General features: G+C 44.2%; 1 protein-coding gene across 1 annotated transcript in view; it reads right to left on the bottom strand.

The window, feature by feature from the left end:
- Positions 1-10,893, bottom strand: part of rxraa (retinoid X receptor, alpha a) — a 244,739-nt gene extending 233,846 nt beyond the window's left edge. The window contains exons 1-2 of the mRNA XM_052525712.1: positions 10,729-10,893; positions 9,790-10,394 (exon numbers count right to left, since the gene is read on the bottom strand). Coding sequence (XP_052381672.1) covers positions 9,790-9,820 — 31 coding nt within the window. The 5' untranslated portion in view covers positions 9,821-10,394; positions 10,729-10,893. The remainder of the gene's footprint in view (positions 1-9,789; positions 10,395-10,728) is intronic.
- Positions 10,894-23,545: the final 12,652 nt, after the last annotated feature.

The raw sequence follows: 23,545 nt of genomic DNA, 5'->3' as shown, positions 1-23,545 counted from the left end.
ATCTGTACAAACAATAGTATGCAAGTATAAACACCATGGGACCACGCAGCCGTCATACCGCTCAGGATGGAGACGCGTTCTGTTTCCTAGAGATGAATGTACTTTGGTGCAAAAAGTGCAAATCAATCCCAGAACAACAGCAAAGGACCTTGTGAAGATGCTGGAGGAAACAGGTACAATAGTAGTTATATCCACAGTAAAATGAGTCCTATATCGACATAACCTGAAAGGCCACTCATTAAGGAAGAAGCCACTGCTCCAAAATCGCCATAAAAAGCCAGACTACGGTTTGCAACTGCATATGGGGAGAGAGATCATACTTTTTGGAGAAATGTCCTCTGGTCTGATGAAACAAAAATAGAACTGTGTGGACATAATGACCATCGTTATGTTTGTAGGAAAAATGGGAAGGCTTGCAAGCCGAAGAACACCATCCCAACCGTGAAGCATGGGGTGGCAGCATCATGTTGTGGGGGTGCTTTGCTGCAGTAGGGACTGGTGCACTTCACAAAATAGATGGCATCATGAGGCAGGACAATCGTGTGGATATATTGAAGCAACATCTCAAGACATCAGTCAGGAAGTTAAAGTTTGTTTGCAAATTAGTCTTCCAAATGGAAAAATGACCCCAAGCATACTTCCAAAGTTGTGGCAAAATGACTTAAGGAAAACAAAGTGAAGGTATTGGAGTGGCCATCACAAAGCCCTGACCTCAATCCTACAGAAAATGTGTGGGCAGAACTGAAGGAGCGTGTGTGAGCAAGGAAGCCTACAAACCTGACTCAGTTACACCAGCTCTATCAAGAGGAATAGGCCAAAATTCACCCAACTTATTGTGGGAAGCTTGTGGAAGACTACCCGAAACGTTTGACCCAAGTTAAACAATTTAAAGGCAATGCTACGAAATTCTAATTGAGTGTGTGTGAACCCACTGGGAATGTGATGAAATGAATAAAAGCTCAAATAAATCAATCACTCTACTATTATTCTGAAATTTCACATTCTTAAAATAAAGTGGTTATCCTAACTAACCTAAGACAGGGAATGTTTTCTAGGATTAATGTCAGGAATTGTGAAAAACTGAGTTTAAATGTATTTGGCTAAGGTGTATGTTAACCTCCGACTTCAACTGTATCTAGCTGATCTAAGGTGTAATCATTAGTACATCAGTTGCTAATGAGAGTTTCTATTGGACAAATTCAGGTATGTTTATCCCGTTCCATTTGCTTATTTTTAAGAAACATTTTCAATAGAATTGGCAGAATGAATACACCAACAGTACTGTATACAGTGGGGAGAACAAGTATTTGATACACTGACGATTTTGCAGGTTTTCCTACTTACAAAGCATGTAGAGGTCTGTAATTTATATCATAGGTACACTTCACCTGTGAGCGACGGAATCTAAAGCAAAATTCCAGAAAATGACATTGAATGATTTTTAAGTAATTCATTTGCATTTTATTGCATGACATAAGTATTTGATACATCAGAAAAGCAGAACTTAATATTTGGTACAGAAACCTTTGTTTGCAATTACAGAGATCATACGTTTCCTGTAGTTCTTGACCAGGTTTGCACATACTGCAGCAGGGATTTTGGCCCACTCCTCCATACAGACCTTCTCAAGATCCTTCAGGTTTCGGGGCTGTCGCTGGGCAATACGGACTTTCAGCTCCCTCCAAAGATTTTCTATTGGGTTCAGGTCTGGAGATTGGCTAGACCACTCCAGGACCTTGAGATGCTTCTTACGGAGCCACTCCTTAGTTGCCTTGGCTGTGTGTTTCGGGTTGTTTCATGCTGGAAGACCCAGCCACGACCCATCTTCAATGTTCTTACTGAGGGAAGGAGGTGGTTGGCCAAGCTCTCGCGATACATGGCCCCATCCATCCTCCCCTCAATACGGTGCAGTCGTCCTGTCCCCTTTGCAGAAAAGCATCCCCAAAGAATGATGTTTCCACCTCCATGCATCACGGTTGGGATGGTGTTCTTGGGGTTGTACTCATCATTCTTCTTCCTCCAAACACGGCAAGTGGAGTTTAGACCAAAAAGCTCTATTTTTTGTCTTATCAGACCACATGACCTTCTCCCATTCCTCCTCTGGATCATCCAGATGGTCATTGGCAAACTTCAGACGGGCGTGGACATGCGCTGGCTTGAGCAGGGGGACCTTGCGTGCGCTGCAGGATTTTAATCCATGACGGCGTAGTGTGTTACTAATGGTTTTCTTTGAAACTGTGGTCCCAGCTCTCTTCAGGTCATTGACCAGGTCCTGCAGCGAAGTTCTGGGCTGATCCCTCACCTTCCTCATGATCATTGATGCACCACGAGGTGAGATCTGGCATGGAGCCCCAGACCGAGGGTGATTGACCTTCATCTTGAACTTTTTCCATTTTCTAATAATTGCGCCAACAGTTGTTGCCTTCTCACCAAGCTGCTTGCCTATTGTCCTGTAGTCGATCCCAGCCTTGTGCTGGCCTACAATTTTATCCCTGATGTCCTTACACAGCTCTCTGGTCTTGGCCATTGTGGAGAGGTTGGAGTCTGTTTGATTGAGTGTGTGGACAGGTGTCTTTTATACAGGTAACGAGTTCAAACAGGTGCAGTTAATACAGGTAATGAGTGGAGAACAGGAGGGATTCTTAAAGATAGACTAACAGGTCTGTGAAAGCCGGAATTCTTACTGGTTGGTAGGTGATCAAATACTTATGTCATGCAATAAAATGCTAATTAATTACTTAAAAATCATACAATGTGATTTTCTGGATTTTTGTTTTACATTCTAGCTCTCACAGTCGAAGTGTACCTATGATAAAAAAAAATTACAGACCTCTACATGCTTTGTAAGTCGGAAATTTTATTTATTTATTTTTTTATTTCACTTTATTTAACCAGGTAGGCTAGTTGAGAACAAGTTCTCATTTGACCTGGCCAAGATAAACATAGCAGTGTGAACAGACAACACAGAGTTACACATGGAGTAAACAATTTAGCAAGTCAATAACACAGTAGAAAAAAATGGGCAGTCTATATACAATGTGTGCAAAAGGCATGAGGAGGTAGGCGAATAATACAATTTTGCAGATTAACACTGGTGATAAATGATCAGATGGGCATGTACAGGTAGAGATATTGGTGTGCAAAAGAGCAGAAAAGTAAATAAATAAAAACAGTATAAAAACAGTATGGGAATGAGGTAGGTGAAAAAGGGTGAGCTATTTACCAATAGACTATGTACAGCTGCAGCGATCGGTTAGCTGCTCGGATAGCTGATGTTTGAAGTTGGTGAGGGAGATAAAAGTCTCCAACTTCAGCGATTTTTATGTTCCAGTCACAGGCAGCAGAGTAAAAAGGCGGCCAAATGAGGTGTTGGCTTTAGGGATGATCAGTGAGATACACCTGCTGGAGCGCGTGCTACGGATGGGTGTTGCCATCGTGACCAGTGAACTGAGATAAGGCGGAGCTTTACCTAGCATGGACTTGTAGATGACCTGGAGCCAAAAGTGCAAAATCGTCAAATCAAATACTTGTTCTCCCCACTGTATATAAAGGTCCAGTGCAGACAGTTCTCTCTCAATATCGAATCATTTATGGTTAACAATTAAGTAACTTACTGTGATTGTTTTCAATTAATATGGTCAAAAAGAAACAAAAATAGCTTCTTAGCAAAAATACATTTCTCTAGCATATTATACTATAATATTATTATTATTATTATTATTATATTATTATTATTAACTGTCTGGGAGTGGGGAGTGGAAAACTTAAAATGATCTGTTATTGGCAGACAGGTTTGTAACTCTATTCTTATTGGTCTATTAACTACTTAACTATTAATTAATGTCACCAGGCAAGCCAAAACTCCATCCCATCAATACAGGCTGAAATTTCAGGTCTTTTCAAACAGCTCTTACACTGAAAGGGCATTATCACCATTTCACATTATTTTTCTAAACACAGAAAAATCAAATTTTTGGCTGCATGGGGCCTTTATGTTCCATAATAAGGTACTTGCTCCAAACAACTGTTCCCTCATACTTAAATAACATCCAATTCTGATTAAACCTATTAGAATGTAAAGGTCATCATTCTTCACTTTCCTTCAAACTGAGTCTCTTAAGAGCCTAATCTCAGTCCTCGAGACTTGAGTTTTCTATTTCAGCACAAGTTTGTTTCTTCTGGTTTAACAACATGAGGAGAATAGGCTTATAAATTAGATTTCCAAGGACTTCTTAAGGCCTACTTTGAGTGTTTTCCTGTTTCATCAGTAACTGAAAGTACCCAAACCAATTTGGCCAAGAATGTACCTCAACTAACCTCTGTTCTGATATCCGGATATTGATTAACCGTGCCCATCCCGAACCGCAATGTAATTATTTGGTTTTCAGTTAGTTCTCAGCAAATCCACACCCACAGAACCAATGAATTACAATAAAATGATGATTGCTAACCCTGTCCACGATTCAATGAGAATAGTAAGCCTGAAGATGTCAACATAAACAACTAAACATTTTATTCCACATTTTGTTAGGGCTATATTTATTTCAGTTTCGTTTGTTTCTCCAGTTTGGTTAGAAAGGTAGCCTACAAGCTACTATTTCTGTCTTTCATGCCAGCCCATATAACATGCATTTCAGTCCAAATACTAAAGAAAACAAAACTTCTATAATGATGACAATCTTGTTTGGCCCTGACCTAAAGCAGATCAAAAAGTGACATGGTCAATCTATCCCGCATCCATTCTTTACAGAAGCGACCTTCAGTTAGCACAATGCACATTTCTGTCCCCTCAGCATAGAACCCGTCTCTCATTCACCGATCTCGATTCCCAGCCGTAATCCTCATTAAAATGCAATTACACATTTTTATCCATTTGTGAAATGAGCAGCATTGTATAAAAAGGCTTTGTTAAAAAACACAGGCAGTATGCTGGCAGTGTAACATTTTCTTTCTGTGTTTATCTTGTATTCTGTTTCTCTCTCTTTTCTATTCCGTTTTTCTTTCTCTACCCTCCTCTGTCTTCAGCAGACCAAAGAAAGCAGAATGAAATCGACGAACTGTAGACTTGAGATCGAACAAAACACAAAGCTGTTTTCTGTCAGGGCTTGTGTGGTTCACATAACCTTTTCAACAGCAAAAGAGCACAAGTGGACAATCAAACCAAACACGTTTGGATTAAATTATACTAGCGGTCATACTGACTGCTTCCACAGGCAGAACAGCGAGCTTTAGTGTTTGAAATGGATTTCATTTGAAAGCCTTCAGTCAATCCCTCTCATTAGTTTGGGCCCTGAACAGTACACATAGTGAGATTACTCACAGTACCAGAGGATGCAAGAGCCACAACGTTTGTTTCTCATTCAACTCTGCATAAATCACTCAGTACGAGTCCAAATCCAAAGCAGAACACCCATCAAGTTGGAGAGCCTGTCTAAAGTTGTTTCTTCTGTTTGGAAGGTAAGCTAAGACAAAAAGATAGGTCTACTTGAGGTAAAATACACCAACATTGTCTAACACAGCTTAAGCTGAGAGATGTGTGTTTCTGAAATACTGACATCTTCTGTTTGCATTTTTTTTTAACCTTTATTTAACTAGGTAAGTCAGTTAAGAACAAATTCTTATTTTCAATGACAGCCTAGAAACAATGGGTTAACTGCTTGTTCAGGGGCAGAACGACAGATATGTCCCTTGTCAGCTCGGGGATTTGAACTTGCAACCTTTCAGTTACTAGTCCAATGCTCTAAACACGAGGCTACCCTGCCGCGTTAATGGAGTAATTGATGTCAAAGTGGTACCATTTATTTCTAGTGCAGCAACAGATCAGACTGTCAGAGCACATAAGTACCCTTATGAAAATCCTGATTTCTTTAGCCAGAATCACAATGGATTATCTGAAATGTATCTAAATGCACTAGAAACTCATGACATTCCACTGTACTGTGCTTATCGCGCCAATAGGTCCACAGACGACGCAAACGCAAACACACTGCCCTAACCCATCTGGACAAGAGGAATACCTATGTAAGAATGCTGTTCATAAACTACAGCTCAGTAATTAACACCATAGTACCCTCCAAACTTGTCATTAAGCTCGAGACCCTGGGTCTCGACCCCGCCCTGTGCAACTGGGTCCTGAACTTCCTGACGGGCCTCCCCCAGGTGGTGAGGGTAGGTAACAACACCTCCACCCCGCTGATCCTCAACACTGGGGCCCCACAAGGGTGCATTCTCAGCCTTCTCCTGTACTCCCTGTTCACCCATGACTGCGTGGCCATGCACGCCTCCAACTCAATCATCAAGTTTGCAGACGACACTACAGTGGTAGGCTTGATTACCAACAACGACGAGACGGCCTACAGGGAGGAGGTGAGGGCCCTCGGGAGTGTGGTGTCAGGAAAATAACCTCATACTCAATGTCAACAAAACAAAGGAGATGATCGTGGACTTCGAGAAACAACAGAGAGAGCAGCCCCCTATCCACATCAACGGGACAGTAGTGGAGAGGGTGGAAAGTTTTAAGTTCCTCGGCGTACACATCACAGACAAAACTGAAATGGTCCACCCTCACAGACAGCGTGGTGAAGAAGGCGCAGCAGCGCCTTGTCACCAAAATCACTCAAACTTTTACAGATGCACAATCGAGAGCATCCTGTCGGGCTCTTTCACCGCCTGGTAGGGCAACTGCTCCGCCCACAACCGTAAGGCTCTCCAGAGGGTAGTGAGGTCTACACAACGCATCACCGGGGGCAAACTACCTGCCTTCCAGGACACCTACACCACCCGATTTAACAGGAAGGCCAAAAAGATCATCAAGGACAACAACCACCGGAGCCACTGCCTGTTCACCCCGCTATCATCCAGGTGGCGAGGTCAGTCCAGGTGCATCAAAGCTGGGAACGAGAGACTGAAAAACAGCTTCTATCTCAATGCCATCAGACTGTTAAACAGCCATCACTAACATTGAGTGGCTGCTGCCAACATACTGACTCAACTCTAGCCATTTATGTAATAAATGTATCACTAGCCACTTTAAACAATGACACATTATATATAATGTTTACATACCCTACATTACTCATCTCATATATTGTACTCTATACCATCGACTGCATCTTGCCTATGCCGTTCAGCCATCACCCATTCATATATTTTTATGTACATATTCTTATTAATTCCTTTACACTTGTGTGTATAAGGTAGTTGTGAAATTGTTAGGTCAGATTACTTGTTAGATATTACTGCATGGTCGGAACTAGAAGCACAAGCATTTCGCTACACTCGCATTAACATCTGCTAACCATGTGTATGTGACAAATAACATTTGATTTGATTTGTACTCAAGTTTCCAGAACCTCTCCCGAACACACTGTAGACAGACAGAGCCTCTTCCCATACCTCCCAGTGCTACTTTCCCCTGCGCCTGCTGCAGCGCATGCCGTCCCCGAGGGCAGTGATTCGTGTAGAATGATGCAGGCTGTGCAAGAGTGATCCCGGGCCTCTCATATGGGAGATAGGGCGCGGGGGCGGGCTCATCCCTGAGCAGGTCCACACGGTGGGCTGTCACAGCCCATAATCATCACACACTCCTCCGATCAATACTACCCAGCCCCCTGACACTGTTGCCTGCCTGCCTGACAACAAACTTTCCACACCAGAGAGAGAGGGGGGAGTGAGAGAGGAGTGGAGTGATGGAGGGAGAGAGAGAGAGGTGAAGAGAGAAAAGAGAGAGAGGAGAGAGATGACATGGAGGTAGCAGGTGGAGGTACAGTATAAGAAAAATAGAGAGCAGAGGTAAGAAAACATTGAAAATACTAGGTCCTTCGTATTATGCTTTTAAAAGGTATTTTTTCATTTGTCATATTGTGGCTTCTATGTAAAAAGGTACATGTACCAGCAATTACCACTACATTTCAGGACCACTGTGCAGTAATACAGCATGAATTTGGTTGACATTATCCTGGCCACTGTATTACCGGAGATTAAATCTGATGAAATTCAAATAGGTCATTTCAGCATAATGCTGACCGGGGCTTTTACATGAGCGTAGCAATTTTTTCCTCACGGTATAACACTTTCAATTTCCAAAATGAAATGAAAAGCAATGTCTATGTATGAAAGATTTGATAAATGACATTCGTAGCATGGTGGAATATGATTGACCAATTTGTTATCATAAACTCCGGAGAGTGAAATGTCAAACAGCTGGGCAGGAGAGAGCATAGAGTCTGACTAAGTGGATGAGATTGTATTTATTTGAGGCCTATGACATGAACGTCTGCATTTCTACATGTTCTATCTTACCACATTAGTTTAGCAGTCACTTCACATTAGAATGATTTTCTAATCTCCAGAGAGTATGATGAAATTAAATTGTTATGGTGAAATTGTAGACTACACACTTGCATCAACAATCCTTGAGTCCCGTTAAGATTTCTAACTTGGATAATATGTGGGGTTTCCAAAGGAAGTTGACATTTTGCTGAGCTGAGGAAACAGAACGAAAGTGAGCAGATTTCACTGAAAGAAAAATATCTCGTAAAATAAAAATTAAAAGTGCACCCTGACTACCGTACAATTAGAGGCAACGAATCACATTCACTTTTCTTGGCCTGTACTTGAGGTAGTTTTATTTGGAATATTGGCAGGACATATTCCATAGCATTGCCCTCTGATTTTTGCATGAAATATTAATTATATTGTAAAACGGATATAAAATCCTTGACCAGGTAATACCAAACCTCGCTTCTGTTACATGTTCCATAGACCAGGGACTACCGTGTTCCGCACAGCAGTCGTCTGGTCAAAGCAGCCTACACTGCCCTCTGAAAACCACCATGGCTATTGCAACGGCGGCAGGCAGCTCACATTCCAGAGGCCCGTGCCAGCCCCCCTTGCAAAATCAATACTCTGAAGCCCCTCGACAAACACACAAGCGCTTCCCCGAGGTCCATCCTGCCAAACCCCTGTCAGACAGACACTATTTATGTGCTAGAATGTATTCAGCTGTATAGTCCCCCCTCCCCTCCCCTCTGTCTTGAGCCTGGTTGATAGGCCAAATGGCTCAGTTAAAGCATGGATCATAGTGCAAGTTTTACACCTCCTGTCTGTTAAATGCTTACTTGACAAACAGCCCTGCTATAGTTAGTTTATTGAAATCATAAAGCCATATAATACCACAGTGGGTTTATAAATCTAGCTCCTAAGTAAATAGGCCTACAGTATTTCACAGGCATTTGACACATCTGGGCTCGCCATTTACCAACAGTACAGTATACACATAAAGTATATTCACGTCTTAGTACCAGAAACCAGCAATCTTGTCTGTTTTGAGGCTATGCAGGTTATCCATGCATTACTGATTATTGCAGTGTTTGAAAACTCTATTTTAATACATTGTGATGGGCAGATACAGATAGAAGTTACAGTCACATGATGATAGAACTCATGCCAAATGAAAAGGATACAATCTAGCCAAACCACCCATGAACCTATTCTTACAAACACAAACCCCATCAAACACAGTTTTGGGCATTATTATTTCCTGCTACTTCCATGTCATAGACCATAACAAACCTAACAAACCACATGATGACCACAGAGAGCACCACAGACAGAAACCTCCTCAGACTAAGGGCTCTATTAAATCCACATAACAGCGTGATTGAAATTTAAAGGCAATGTTGCCGCTTTAGCAGAGACTGCATTCATGGTAAACGCTGCATAAGTTCTCTCAATTGGAAATGATCTTAAAATGTATTTAGTGAATTGAATCAGAGCACACTGACTCACCCATGTGTATGTCTAGGTAGAAGGGGTCCATGATGGGCTGCTATTGGAAGACAAACAGGATGTAGTCAGTCAGTGGCTGTTCAACAGGTCTGTACCTCTCCCTCTCGTACCCCAGCTGAAGAGGCTTTCTCAGGCTCTCTGTTCTCCCACACCACTCCACAGCTCTATGTTTCTAGTCTGCTGCCTGTTCTAAAGAATGGGCTGTCCCCTGTTGCAGATCAATCTGTTGAGAGCTCCCCATTCTCAGCATTAGGAAATCCTGGCTTTCTTTCAACTCTAAAGCAATCGACAGAGAGCATTGCACGACCAAATTCCCCAACAGGACTTTCTCATGCCACGGTCACCGTCCAGGACAATGCCACAGCTTGGAGAGGTTTGTGTTCTGTTTGTTGATGTTGTTTTTAAACACCACGTCTGGCTTTTATAGGCCAACATTCAACCCCAGGATGTCATACTAATGGACGCCATAACCGTTCAGTTGACCATTCAAGGTCACACCCTGAGCAAAGAGAAAATATAGTACAAGATTGTTGTTGTGTCCAAAAAACAAAAAAACAAGAGATTGTGGTTTTATCACTTGTCTGGAGACTTGCCACATCTCCGACCTGCAGGGGGGAAAAAAATACATCTATTCAGCACAAGACCATTCATTTGTACTCAAAATGGCCCATTGTACAGTACATACCATGTGTAATATTTCAATCTACAAATGAGGCAATTAACTAAATCACCTTGTCTTGGCAATGTAATGAGATGGGAGGGATGGGTGGTTTGGCTGTAACTATAGTACCAGTGGGACTGCGAGCATCAGTTCACCAACACACATACTGCCGCACACACACAGGACAGATGATCCTGTTAATTCCCAGCTGATTCAGAAAACCCATAATGTGACGACCAATGACAAATGATTCACATATCTGTAACAGCACTACGTACCGAAGGAGACTATGAGAAAACAGTCGTGCATCTGCCAAAATGGATATTGCAGACTGTTAGTTGAATGAGTTATTTCAAACAACTTCACTGTAACGATGACGCTGGGAGACAGGAAGCAGGTGCTGAGTTTAATAATATACAGAGCGATACAAAACAAGAGAATCGTCTGGACATGAACACAGAACTAATACTGCCTGAAGAGTGATGCTAGGGAGTGCTAGATAACAGGGGGAGTAATCAGGGTAGTGATGAAATCCAGGTGTGCCTCATGACGGTGCGCAGGTGTGCTTAATGAGGGTTGCCAGGTGCACGTAATGGGTTGCCAGGACCGGTGGTTAGTAAACCGGAGACGTCGAGCACCGGAGCAGGTGTAGACGTGACATTCACAAATGTTTCATCTACTAGGCATATTTTTGAAGGAGCGTTACATGATCATGAAAACCAGATTAGATTGATTTTTTTCGGGGCCAAATATGGCTTTCACAGAGTATGTTTATGTCACAGTGAATAAGTATTCCCTTTTCCCTTCCCTATGACAGGCTGACACAGAAATGTATGAGATGATGCCATCTTTTAAATGACATCTGGGCCAGGGACATGTAGAAGCCTATTTGATATGTGGACAGCTCAAGGTTTGCTAAGGAAGGTCAATACACTCAATCACCTGACAATGTAGTACAACATGCTTCTAATGGCTATTCAAGACTGCCCTGCTATCACGTTTCAGGAGAAGACCCAGACAGTGTCGAAGTAACAAAAGTTTATTACTAGAACAGGGGGAAGGCAGCACAACAGGTCAAGGGCAGGCATAGGTCAATACTCCGAAGTGGTGGGACAAGGTACAGAACTGCAGGCAGAATGGGCAAACCAAGGAACTAGAAAAAGACAGGAGCAAGGGGAAAACCGCTGGTAGGCTTGATGAACACAACGAACTGGGAACAGAGAACACAGGTATAAATACACTGGGGATAATGGGCAAGATGGGCGACACCTGGTTGGGGGTGGAGACAAGCACAAAGACAGGTGAAACAGATCAGGGTGTGACACCTGCTTTCTTATAGTCCTTGAAAAAGTTGGATATTTGGTCATTTTTTACGTTGCTCGACAAATCTCTGTCTTCCTTCTTCAATCAATCAATCAATCAATCAATCAATCAATCAATCAATCAATCAATCCAATGTTTTTATAAAGCCTTTCTTACATCAGCCAATGTCAGTCCTGTACAGAAACAAAGCCTAAAACCACAAACAGCAAGCAATGCAGATGTAGAAGCACTGTGGCTAGGAAAACCTCCCTAGAAAGGCCAGAACCTAGGAAGAAACCTAGAGAGGAACCAGGCTCTGAGAGGTGGCCAGTCCTCTTCTGACTGTGCCGGGTGGAGATTATAACAGAACAGGGCCAAGATGCTCAAACGTTCATAGATGACCAGCAGGGTCAGATAATAATAATCACAGTGGTTGTAGAGGGTGCAATAGGAGAGCACCTCAGGAGTAAATATCAATATTGACTTTTCATAGCCGATCATTCAGAGTTAGAGACAGCAGGTTCGGTAGAGAGAGAGTCCAAAACACCAGGTCTGGGACAAGGTAGCATGTCCAGTGAACAGGTCAGGGTTCAATAGCCGCAGGCAGAACAGAGAAACTGGTGCGGCAGCATGACCATGTGGACTGGGGACAGCACGGAGTCATCTGGCAAGGTAGTCCTGAGGCATGGTCCTAGGGCTCAGGTACTCCGAGAGAGAGAGAGAATGAGAGAAAGAAAAAAAGAGAGGATGAGAGGGAGCATACTTAAATTTACACAGGACACCGGATGAGATAGGAGAAATCCTCCAGATATAACAAACTGACCCTAGACCCGAGACACAAACTATTGCAGCATAAATACTGGAGGCTGAGACAGGAGTGGTCGGGAGACACTGTGGCCCTGTCTGACAATACCCCCGGACAGGGCCAAACAGGCAGGATATTACCCCACCTACTTTGCCAAAGCACAGTCACCACTAGAGGGATATCTTGAAACCACCAACCGACTACCCTGAGACAAGGCCGAGTATAGCCCACAAAGATCTCCCCCACACCACAAACCCGAGGGGGATGCTAACCCGGACCTGAAGATCACGTCAGTGACTCAACCCACTCAAGTGGAGCATGGAAGAGCACCAGGAAGCCAGTGATTCAGCCCCCGTAATAGGTTTAGAGGCAGAGAATCCCAGTGGAGAGAGCGGAACCGGCCAGGCAGAGACAGCAAGGGTGGTTTGTCACTCAAGTGCCTTTCCATTCCCCTTCACACCCCTGGGCCAGACTACACTCAATCATAGGACCTACTGAAGAGATGAGTCTTCAATAAAGACTTACAGGTCGAGACCTGTAAGTCTGCGTCTCTCACATGGATAGGCAGACCATTCCATAAAAATGTTGCTCTATAGGAGAAAGCCCTGCCACGAGCTGTTTGCTTAGCAATTCTAGGAACAGTAAGGAGGCATGCGTCTTGTGACCGTAGCGTACTTGTAGTTATGTGTGGCAGGACCAAATCGGAAAGATAGGTAGGAGCAAGCCCATGTAATACTTTGTATGTTAGGAGTAAAACCTTGAAGTCAGCCCTAGCCTTAACAGGAAGCCAGTGTAGAGAGGCTAGCACTGGAGTAATATGATAACATTTTGGGGTTCTAGTCAAGATTATAGCAGGAGTGTTTAGCTAATTTAGAAGTGACAAAAGCATGGATACATTTTTCTGCATCATTTTTGCTCAGAAGGTTTCTGATTTATGCAATGTTATGAAGATGGAAAAAATCTGTCCTTGCAATATTCTTAATATGCTCGTCAAAAGACAGATCAGGTTCCAGAGTAACACCGAGGTCCTTCACAGTTTTATTTGAGATGACTGTAGAACCATCAAGATGAATTGCCAGATCCAACAGAAGATCTCTTTGTTTCTTGAGACCTAGAACTAGCATCTCTGGTTTGTCCGAGTTTAAAAGTAGAATATTTGCCGCCATCCACTTCCTTATGTCTGAAACACAGGCTTCCAGGGAGGGCAATTTTGGGGCTTCACCTTGTTTCATCTAAATGTACAGCTGTGTATCATCAGTGTAGCAGTGAAAGTTAACATTGTTTCCGAATGACATCACCAAGAGGTAAAATATATAGTGAAAACAATAGCGGACCTAAAACGGAACCTTGAGGAACACCGATATTTACAGTTGATTTGTCATTAAACAAACCATCCACAGAGACAAACTGATATCTTTCTGTCAGATAAGATCTAAACCACGCCAGAACTTGTCTGTGTAGACCAATTTTGGTTTCCAATCTCTCCAAAAGAATGTGGTGATCGAAGGTATCAAAAACAGCACTAAGGTCTAGGAGCACGATGACAGATGCAGTGCCTTGGTCTGACGCAATTAAAGGTAATTTACCACCTTCACGAGTGCAGTCTCAGTGCTATGATGGGGTCATAGACATAGGATTAAAAAACTTGAGTGTCTCCCTTGATCCTAGGTCCTGGCAGTGTTGTGCAGACTCTTTGGAGAAATATGCATGTTTAAAGAGGAGTCCGTAATTTGCTTTAAAATGATCATGATCTTTTCGTCAAACAAGTTCATGAATGTACTACTGCTGAATTGAAAGCCATCCTCTCTTAGGGAATGCTGCTTTTTAATTAGCTTTGCGACAGTATCATAAATAAACTTTTAAGTTAAGTTGTAAAAATAGGATGATCGAGCAGCAGTGAGGGCTCTTCTATACTGCAAGGTACTGTCTTTCCAAGCTAGTCAGAAGACTTCCAGTTTGGTACACTGTAGCCACTTGAAAAATCCTATTTTCTCTGGGTCATGCCAATGTCATGCCTTTGTAAATGTTTTCCTCTTTCAAAAAGCTCAATTTTTTATTTGATTTATTTCACCTTTATTTAACCAGGTAGGCTAGTTGAGAACAAGTTCTCATTTGCAACTGCGACCTGGCCAAGATAAAGCATAGCAGTGTGAACAGACAACACCGAGTTACACATGGAGTAAACAATTAACAAGTCAATAACACAGTAGAAAAAAGGGGAGTCTATATACAATGTGTGCAAAAGGCATGAGGAGGTAGGCAAATAATTACAATATTGCAGATTAACACTGGAGTGATAAATGATCATCCATCATTACAGTAATGGACCAATAAGTCTATAAAATACCACCAAAGCTTCAATGTAAAACTATTACTTTCATGCACTTACTGTAGAAACAACCTATGATAACCTTTGTAATTTCTCTGTAACACACTACTCTGAACCAAAATATAGATGCAACATGTAAAGTGTTAGTCCTATGTTTCATGAGCTGAAATTAAAGTTCCCAGACATTTTCCATACGCACAAAAATGTTGTGCACAAATTTGTTTACATCCCTGTTAGTGAGCATTTCTCCTTTGCCAAGATAATCCATCCACCTGACAGGTGTGGCATATGAAGAAGCTGATTAAACAGCAAGATCATTACACAGGTGCACCTTGTGCTGGGGGAAATAAAAGGCCACAAAATGTCACTGCTATCACCTCATGTTTCAGCATGATAATGCACAGCCCCATGTCGCAAGGATCTTGTGGCAAAGAAGGGGGTCGAGTGATAAGTGGCAGATATGTGAGAGCAGAACTAATAAAAAGAACTCTCATTCTTGGGTGATTTGGTGACAGTTTACCACTTAGTTTGTGACAAACGCTCCTAACCTTGAAGAGGTTTGCCACACGTGGTGGAGGATGCGGGCATGTACTAACATACCACTGGTTTTGGCTTTGTTTGGTTAGGACAGTTTTTCAGGAAAATGAGTATGGAGGGAGCCATACGGGCCCTGTTACAAGCGGCGGCCGCCCAACAAGAGGCAACTAGAGCTCAACAAATAGTTCATCCGGATGCAATGCGAATGTATCAGGACACGTTACAGATCCAGCACCGCACCAACCAGCTGCTCATAGAAGAGCAAGAGAGAAACACCCGGGAGTTAAGAGAAGGCCTAAAGGGTCTAGCGGACCAAATTGGGGCTCAATTACCAGCTGCAAATACCCAGAGGAGGGCCAATCATTTTCTTCAAAAAATGACAGCGCAGGATGATGTGGAAGCATATCTTACCACCTTCGAAAGGACGGCAGAGAGGGAGAAGTGGCCGAAAGAAGAATGGGCAGGGCTTCTGGCACCATACAGGGGACGCTGAAAAAGCGTATTTCGACCTGGAGTTGAAAGATGCACAGGATTACAATAAACTAAAGGGGGAGATCCTGACTAGACTGGGAGTGACTGATACCGTGAGGGCACACCGCTTCCACCAGTGGTCCTACCGACCGGGACAACCCCCACGAACACAGATGTTCGACTTGATTCACCTGGCACGGAAATGGTTGCGACCAGAGACCCGGTCATCCGCCGAGATTGTCGAGACCATCGTACTCAACCAGTTTCAGCGAGGTCTACCCCAAGAAGTGAGCCGATGGATTGGCCAGAACGAGGTACTTTCCGCCGACCATCTCGTGGGCCTGGTTGAATGGTATTGTACGGCAAGAACAGCTGAGCAGGCACAGGAGGAAAGATTCCCGTTCCCCAGGCATGGGCGAACCAGCAGACAGGGTAAGGCTGTCCCAACATATAGGGGGGGAAGAGAGCAGCGTGGGGCCATGAGGAAAGAATCAGAATCAGGCCGAGACACTAAGGGAAAAAACGGAAACCGGGACTGGGTGTCGAGGGGGTCTCCCCCCGAACCCCTATTATCTATAATATAATAATATAATATAATATAATATATGCCATTTGGCAGACGCTTTTATCCAAAGCGACTTACAGTCATGTGTGCATACATTCTACGTATGGGTGGTCCCGGGAATCGAACCCACTACCCTGGCGTTACAAGCGCCATGCTCTACCAACTGTTACAATTGTAATCAACCAGGACATATTGCAGCCTAGTGCCCTATTAAAGAAGAGCCAATGCAATGTAACCTTGGTGAAAATGAAGATGATATACGGTATGCATGTCCTGTTGTAACCACTGTACTTGAAAGATCAAGAAACAATCATATGTGCAGGGTGAAGGTTGAAGGGAAAGAGGTTGAAGCACTGCTGGATTCCGGCAGTTTGCTAACCCTGGTCGTTGCAGGCCTAGTGCCGACTCATAAACTGGATACAAGGATATCAGTGTTACATTCATTCATGGGGATACCCGTCTGTACCCCACGGCCTTAGTGAGCATACAAACAGAGGACGGTCTGCTGGATTATGAGGTCGGCGTGGTCCCAAAGATGCCATATGATGTAATATTGGGTAGACACTTTCCTAACTTTACGAAGTTAGGCCACAAGAATGGCATATTTGAGAAGCCAACAACCCTGACCAAGCAAGAAGAAGCATGGGGCCTTCAACCAAAGCCAAGAAAAGAGGTCTCCCAGGGGACAACATCACAGGTGCTAGTAGGGGAGGAGGAGGATGAAGTGGCAAACCTCGCTGATAACGAACAGCCCGGTACTAGTGGGGCTGGGGTCGATCTGAATCCAGAGGACGACGATCTAGAACCAGCAGACCTGGCAGAGTCCTTGACTAATTTTGGGACGGCCCAAAACCAGGATCCAACCCTGCAACAAGCCAGAGCAGATGTGCAGGTCGTAGATGGTACTCCCATAAATGGTGGGATGATGCCTAATAGTTTTCCCCACTTCATCATGAAAAAGGGTTTGGTGTACAGAGTCTCGAAAATAGGGGTTGATGTGGTGGAACAGTTGTTGGTTCCCACTCGGTACCGGAGGACAGTACTGGATCTAGCTAATGGGCACATTCTGGGTGGACACCTTGGTATCGATAAAACCCGAGACCGGATTGTAAGGAGGTTTTACTGGCCAGGAATTCAAGCTGAAGTGGCTCGGCATTGTGGAGAGTGCCCGGAGTGCCAGTTAACAGCTCCCCGACCAGCTTTTAGAAGCCCGTTAGTGCCACTCCCCATAATCAAAATGCCATTTGAGAGGATAGCGATGGATTTAGTGGGCCCACTACCCAAATCCGCCAGAGGGCACCAATACATTCTGGTCATTCTAGATTATGCTACTCGCTACCCAGAAGCCATTCCCCTTCGGACGATGACTTCCAAAAACATCGCAAAGGAATTAGTGCTCTTGTTCACCAGGGTAGGGGTTCCAAAGGAGATCCTTACCGACCAGGGGACCCCCTTTATGTCCCGCCTTATGGCGGACCCTTGTAAACTGTGGCAGGTGAAACAGTTGAGGACATCGATTTACCATCCTCAGACGGACGGGCTGGTTGAGAGATTCAACCGAACCCTGAAGTCAATGCTCAGGAAGGTAATCGATAAGGATGGGAAAAACTGGGATTGCATGTTGCCGTATCTGATGTTTGCCATTAAAGAGGTTCCTCAAGCCTCACTGGGGTTTTCTCCCTTTGAGCGGGTATATGGGAGGCATCCCCGGGGAATCTTAGACATTGCCCGGGAAACCTGGGAGCACCAATCCACCCTGTATACTAGTGTCATAGAGCACGTCACGGCAATGCAAGACAGGATAGCCACAGTCATGCCCATCGTCAGAGAGCACATGAGACAAACACAAGAACACCAGCGTTACACTTATACCCTGAGGGAATTTCAACCGGGAGATAAGGTGTTAGTGCTGATCCCCACGGTAGAGTGTAAACTACTAGCCACATGGAAAGGACCATATGAAGTACTGGAGAGAATAGGAGAAGTCAATTACCGAGTCCGACAGACAGGTCGACGGCCCCAGGAACAGATTTATTACATAAACCTGTTAAAAGCATGGAGAGAGAAACACTAATGGTCACATACCCCACACACATTCAGGAGACAGCCAAAGTAAATATTTCACCCACTCTGTCCCCAGCGCAAGTACAGGAAGTAAAGACCCTGATCCAGAAAAACAGATATGTGTTTTCAGAGGTACCTGGCCGAACTGAGGTTACGGCTCATGATATTGTTTCCCTACCAGGGAGAAAAGTGAGTATGAGGCCATATCGGGTACCCGAGGCTCAACGGGCTGCGATTAGAGCAGAGACTGAGAAAATGTTGACAGCTGGAGTGGTCGAAGAGTCACATAGTGAGTGGTCTAGCCCAATTGTGATGGTCTCCAAGCACGATGGGTCTTTGCGGTTCTGTAACGACTTTCGGAAGGTAAATGAAATCTCAAAGTTTGATGCGTACCCCATGCCCCGAGTAGATGAACTACTGGAGAAAATTGGTCATGCTCGGTACATTACGACCCTTGATCTGACAAAAGGGTACTGGCAAATTCCTCTGACCCCCAGGGCCAAAGAAAAGACAGCCTTTGCAACACCTGACGGTTTGTTTCAATACACCGTCATGCCATTCGGCTTACACGGGGCCCCAGCCACCTTTCAACGGCTCATGGACAAAGTCCTAAAACCGCGCAAAGCATACGCCGCAGCTTATTTAGATGACGTGGGGATCTACAGCCCAGATTGGGAATCCCACTTACCCCGGGTACAGGCAGTGTTAGATGCCCTTAGAAAGGCAGGGCTCACGGCAAACCCTGCCAAGTGTTATGTGGGCTTAGAGGAAACAGAGTATCTGGGATACACTGTGGGAAGAGGGTTAATCAAACCCCAACATAAGAAGGTGAAGGCAATTAGAGAATGGCCGAAACCAGTAAATAAGAAGCAGGTCCGAGCCGTCCTAGGGCTGACCGGTTACTACCGGAAGTTCATCCCAAGTTATGCCACAGTGGCCGCCCCACTTACCGACATGACTAGAGCCAGAGGGCCAAACATGGTCAAATGGGATGAAAGGGCCACCAAAGCATTTAGGACATTACAGGAGGCTCTCTGCTGTAACCCAGTGCTGGTGGTACCAGACTTTGAGAAAGAGTTTGTGGTTCAGACGGATGCCTCAGAGGTCGGCTTGGGAGCAGTGCTATCCCAAGAGATAGAAGGGGTGGAACACCCCATCCTGTTTTTAAGCAGGAAGCTGGAACCATGGGAAACCAACTACTCAGTCATTGAGAAAGAGGCGCTGGCAGTAAAGTGGGCTCTAGAAAGCCTGAAGTACTACCTGCTGGGGCGCCACTTCACCCTCATCAGTGACCATGCCCCACTCACCTGGATGCATAGGGCTAAAGAGAAGAACGCTCGGGTGATGCGGTGGTTTTTGAGTCTCCAACCGTTTCATTTTGACTTGAAACACAGAGCAGGGAAGGAAATGGGAAACGTGGATGGGTTATCCCGCATGCATGCATATTTTGAGGCGGTAGCCCGACCTAGGGGGTCGGATCTAGGGGGAGAGATATGTGGCAAAGAAGGGGGTCGAGTGATAAGTGGCAGATATGTGAGAGCAGAACTAATAAACGGGCTCTGCCCGATCACTAAAATGGCCTCCCCTGTCAGAACTACAGATCACAAAATGGCCGACCGCCAAAACGTCCCAGAACCAAGGGGAACCCATAGAAGGTGGAGCCGACTCACATATAAAGGGTCAAGAAAAACCAGGAAGAGGAAGAGAGAGTGCTGGAAGGAGCTATGAACAATAGAGAAAGAGACTATAGAGATTGGCTGGATTTACCGTGTATGAGCTGGATTGTTTTGGACTTACCTGTTGGCGTTTGGACCTGGACCTACCGAGAACCCGATTCGTGTACCGAACCCTGCTATCCTTGACCTCGCCTACGGCCTGGGTGGACCAGGACGGAGAAACAAACACACAGGTACTGTCCTGTAAGAAAGAACTCTCATTCTTGGGTGATTTGGTGACAATTTACCACTTAGTTTGTGACAAATGCTCCTAACCTTGAAGAGGTTTGCCACAATCTGTACACAATTCCTGGAAGCTGAAAATGACCCAAGTCTTCCATGGCCTGCATACTCACGAGACGTCACCCATTGAGCATGTTTGGGATGCTCTGGGTCAACGTGTACGAAAGTGTGTTCCAGTTCCTGCCAACATCCAGCAACTTCGCACAGCTATTTTTTTATTTATTTCACCTTTATTTAACCAGGTAGGCCAGTTGAGAACAAGTTCTCATTTACAATTGCGACCTGGCCAAGATAAAGCAAAGCAGTGCAAAGCAGTACAAAAACAACAACAGAGTTACACATGGGATAAACAAACGTACAGTCAATAACAAAATAGAAAAATCTATGAACAGGGTGTGCAAATGTAGTAAGATTAGGGAGGTAAGGCAATAAATAAAGACTTATAGATGACATGGAGCCAGTGGGTTTGGCGACAAATATGTAGTGAGTGCCAGCCAACGAGAGCATACAGTCAGTTTTAAAGGGGTATGTTTGGCAGCATGAGTGAAGGAGGCTTTGGTGCGAAATAGGAAGCCGATTCTAGATTTAATTTTAGATTGGAAATGCTTAATGTGAGTCTGGAAGGAGAGTTTACAGTCTAACCAGACACCTAGGTGTTTGTCCACATATTCTAAGTCAGAACCGTCCAGAGTAGCGATGTTAGTCGGGTGGGCGGGTGCGGGCAGCAATCGGTTGAAGAGCATGCATTTAGTTTTACTAGCATTTAAGAGCAGTTGGAGGCCTCGGAAGGAGTGTTGTATGGCATTGACACTCATTTGGAGGTTTGTTAACAGGGATAAGTGTCCCGCTAGCGGAACAACTTCAAGTGAAACTAGAAATTTCAAATAAATAATCATAAATATTATGGATTTTAAACATTTAGGTACATATAAGTGTCTTATATTGGCTGAAAGCTTAAATTATTCTTAATCTAACTGCACTGTCCGATTTAGTTGAAGTGTTAGCTGAAGTGGTCCATCAGTCAATTTCTTGGGCTACTATACTTATTTTTCCAATTGGCCTGGACCCTTTTACTACACGGACCCCTGCTGATCCATCACGACTGGTCTGCCGACATAACCGCACGAGGGGGCTACAACAGACTTATTCCATCGCGACGTCCCTCTAAGGCCCATCTGCTAGCCTGCTAACCCCGGCCCGCTAGCTGTCTAATTCGCCGTGTTTCCAGCCCGTCCAGCTACTCATTGGACCCTATGATCACTCGGCTACGGATGTCTCTCCCTAATGTCAATATGCCTTGTACATTGCTGTTTTGGTTCGTGATTATTGTCTTATTTCACGGTAGAGCCTCCAGCCCTGCTCAATATGCCTCAGCTAACCCTCTTGTCCCACCTCCCATACATGCGGTGACCTCACCTGGTTTAATTGATGTCTCTAGAGACAATACCTCTCTCATCGTCACTCAATGCCTAGGTTTACCTCCACTGTATTCACATCCTACCATACCTTTGTCTGTACATTATGCATTGAATCTATTCTACCGTGCCCAGAAACCTGCTCCTTTTACTCTCTGTTCCGAACGTACTAGACAACTAGTCATGTATTATATTATGGATATAATTTGGAATTTATTTCGCCGTTGTCGTGACCAAGGCCCTTCTTTCCTGCTCAGTTTGGCTGGCCGGACAGCGCCAGGAAGTGTCTTGGTGGTTGCAAACCTCTTCCATTTAAGAATGATGGAGGCGACTGTGTTCTTGGGGACCTTCAATACTACAGAAATCTTTTGCTACCCGTTCCTACATCTGTGCCTCGACACAATGCTGCCTCGGAGCTCTACGGACAATTCCTTTAACCTAATAGCTTGGTTTTTGCTCTGGCATGCACTGTCAACTGTGGGACCTTATATAGACAATTGTGTGCCTTCCAAATGATGTCCAATGAATTGAATTTACCACAGGTGGACTCCAATCAAGTTGTAGAAACATCTTGTTACGTATGCCTCTTGGATGAGGGACCCAACACCCAGCTACATCTCAACTCCCCGTGGAGTGAAAAAGTATGTGATCGTAGGTGTGGGGAAGGATGACAGAGGCAGAGAAAAATACAGTTTACAGGGAATGTATTGTTCCTTAACACGGTAATGTGGGGAAAAGGGGCTGGATGGAACCAAAATAAAGAAAGTAAAAATGAAGCAGTCCCCTCTCCTACCTTGCCTGCCTTCCCACTTCTTATCTAACCTTTAGCACTACCTGGCGCGCTAACCAAAATACACGGGGTGGTCAACCCAGGTCTTACCTAGTATACGTAGACAGATGAAATACTACTGGTTATGTATGCCCTCAGGCCTCTTGCCTAAACACTCCAAGGGTGCGTTCCCCTTCCCCTCCTGGGAACAAATTAAACAGAATACCTTACCAATAATTTACGTGAACTATTTCAATTAACCAAAACATTAAGTCCTATTGGCATACACGTACCTCTGAATGAGCGGCTACAAAATAACATCAGCAAAACTTTCACTGACCAACAACCAACACAGGACATAAAAATAAGCTCTCCCCCCGAGATGAAGGAACACTGGCTTTTATCAAGCTGGAGAAGGAGTTGGTCATTGAAGAGACAGCTGTTTCCCCAGACAAGAGGGAGGTGTCAGAGCTCCAATCAGCGATGGGGCCGACCAATCAGCTGCTTTAGGATTCCAGAAAGCCATTTCCTGAAATACACACACATACAAACCCATAACACAGAAACTGGGGAACGTAACACATCTCAAGGATGATCAATGGAAACAGGATGAACCTAAGCTCAATTTTGAGTCTCTTAGCAAAGGGTCTGAATACTTATGTAAATAAGGTATTTATTTGTAATACATTTGTAAAAATTAGAAATATTGTGTGTAGATTGCTGAGGACGTTTTTATTTAAATCATTTTAGAATAAGGTTGTAACGTAACAAATTGTGGAAAAGGTCAAGGAGTCGGAATACTTTCCAAAGGCACTGTAACTAGGAATAAAGTGACTAGGCAATAGGATAGATAATAAACAGTAACAACAGCGTATGTGAT

The sequence above is a fragment of the Oncorhynchus keta genome, chromosome 9 (genome assembly GCF_023373465.1).
Source record: "Oncorhynchus keta strain PuntledgeMale-10-30-2019 chromosome 9, Oket_V2, whole genome shotgun sequence".
NCBI classification, from domain to species: Eukaryota; Metazoa; Chordata; class Actinopteri; order Salmoniformes; family Salmonidae; genus Oncorhynchus; species Oncorhynchus keta.
This window is presented reverse-complemented; position numbering and strand designations above follow the sequence as displayed.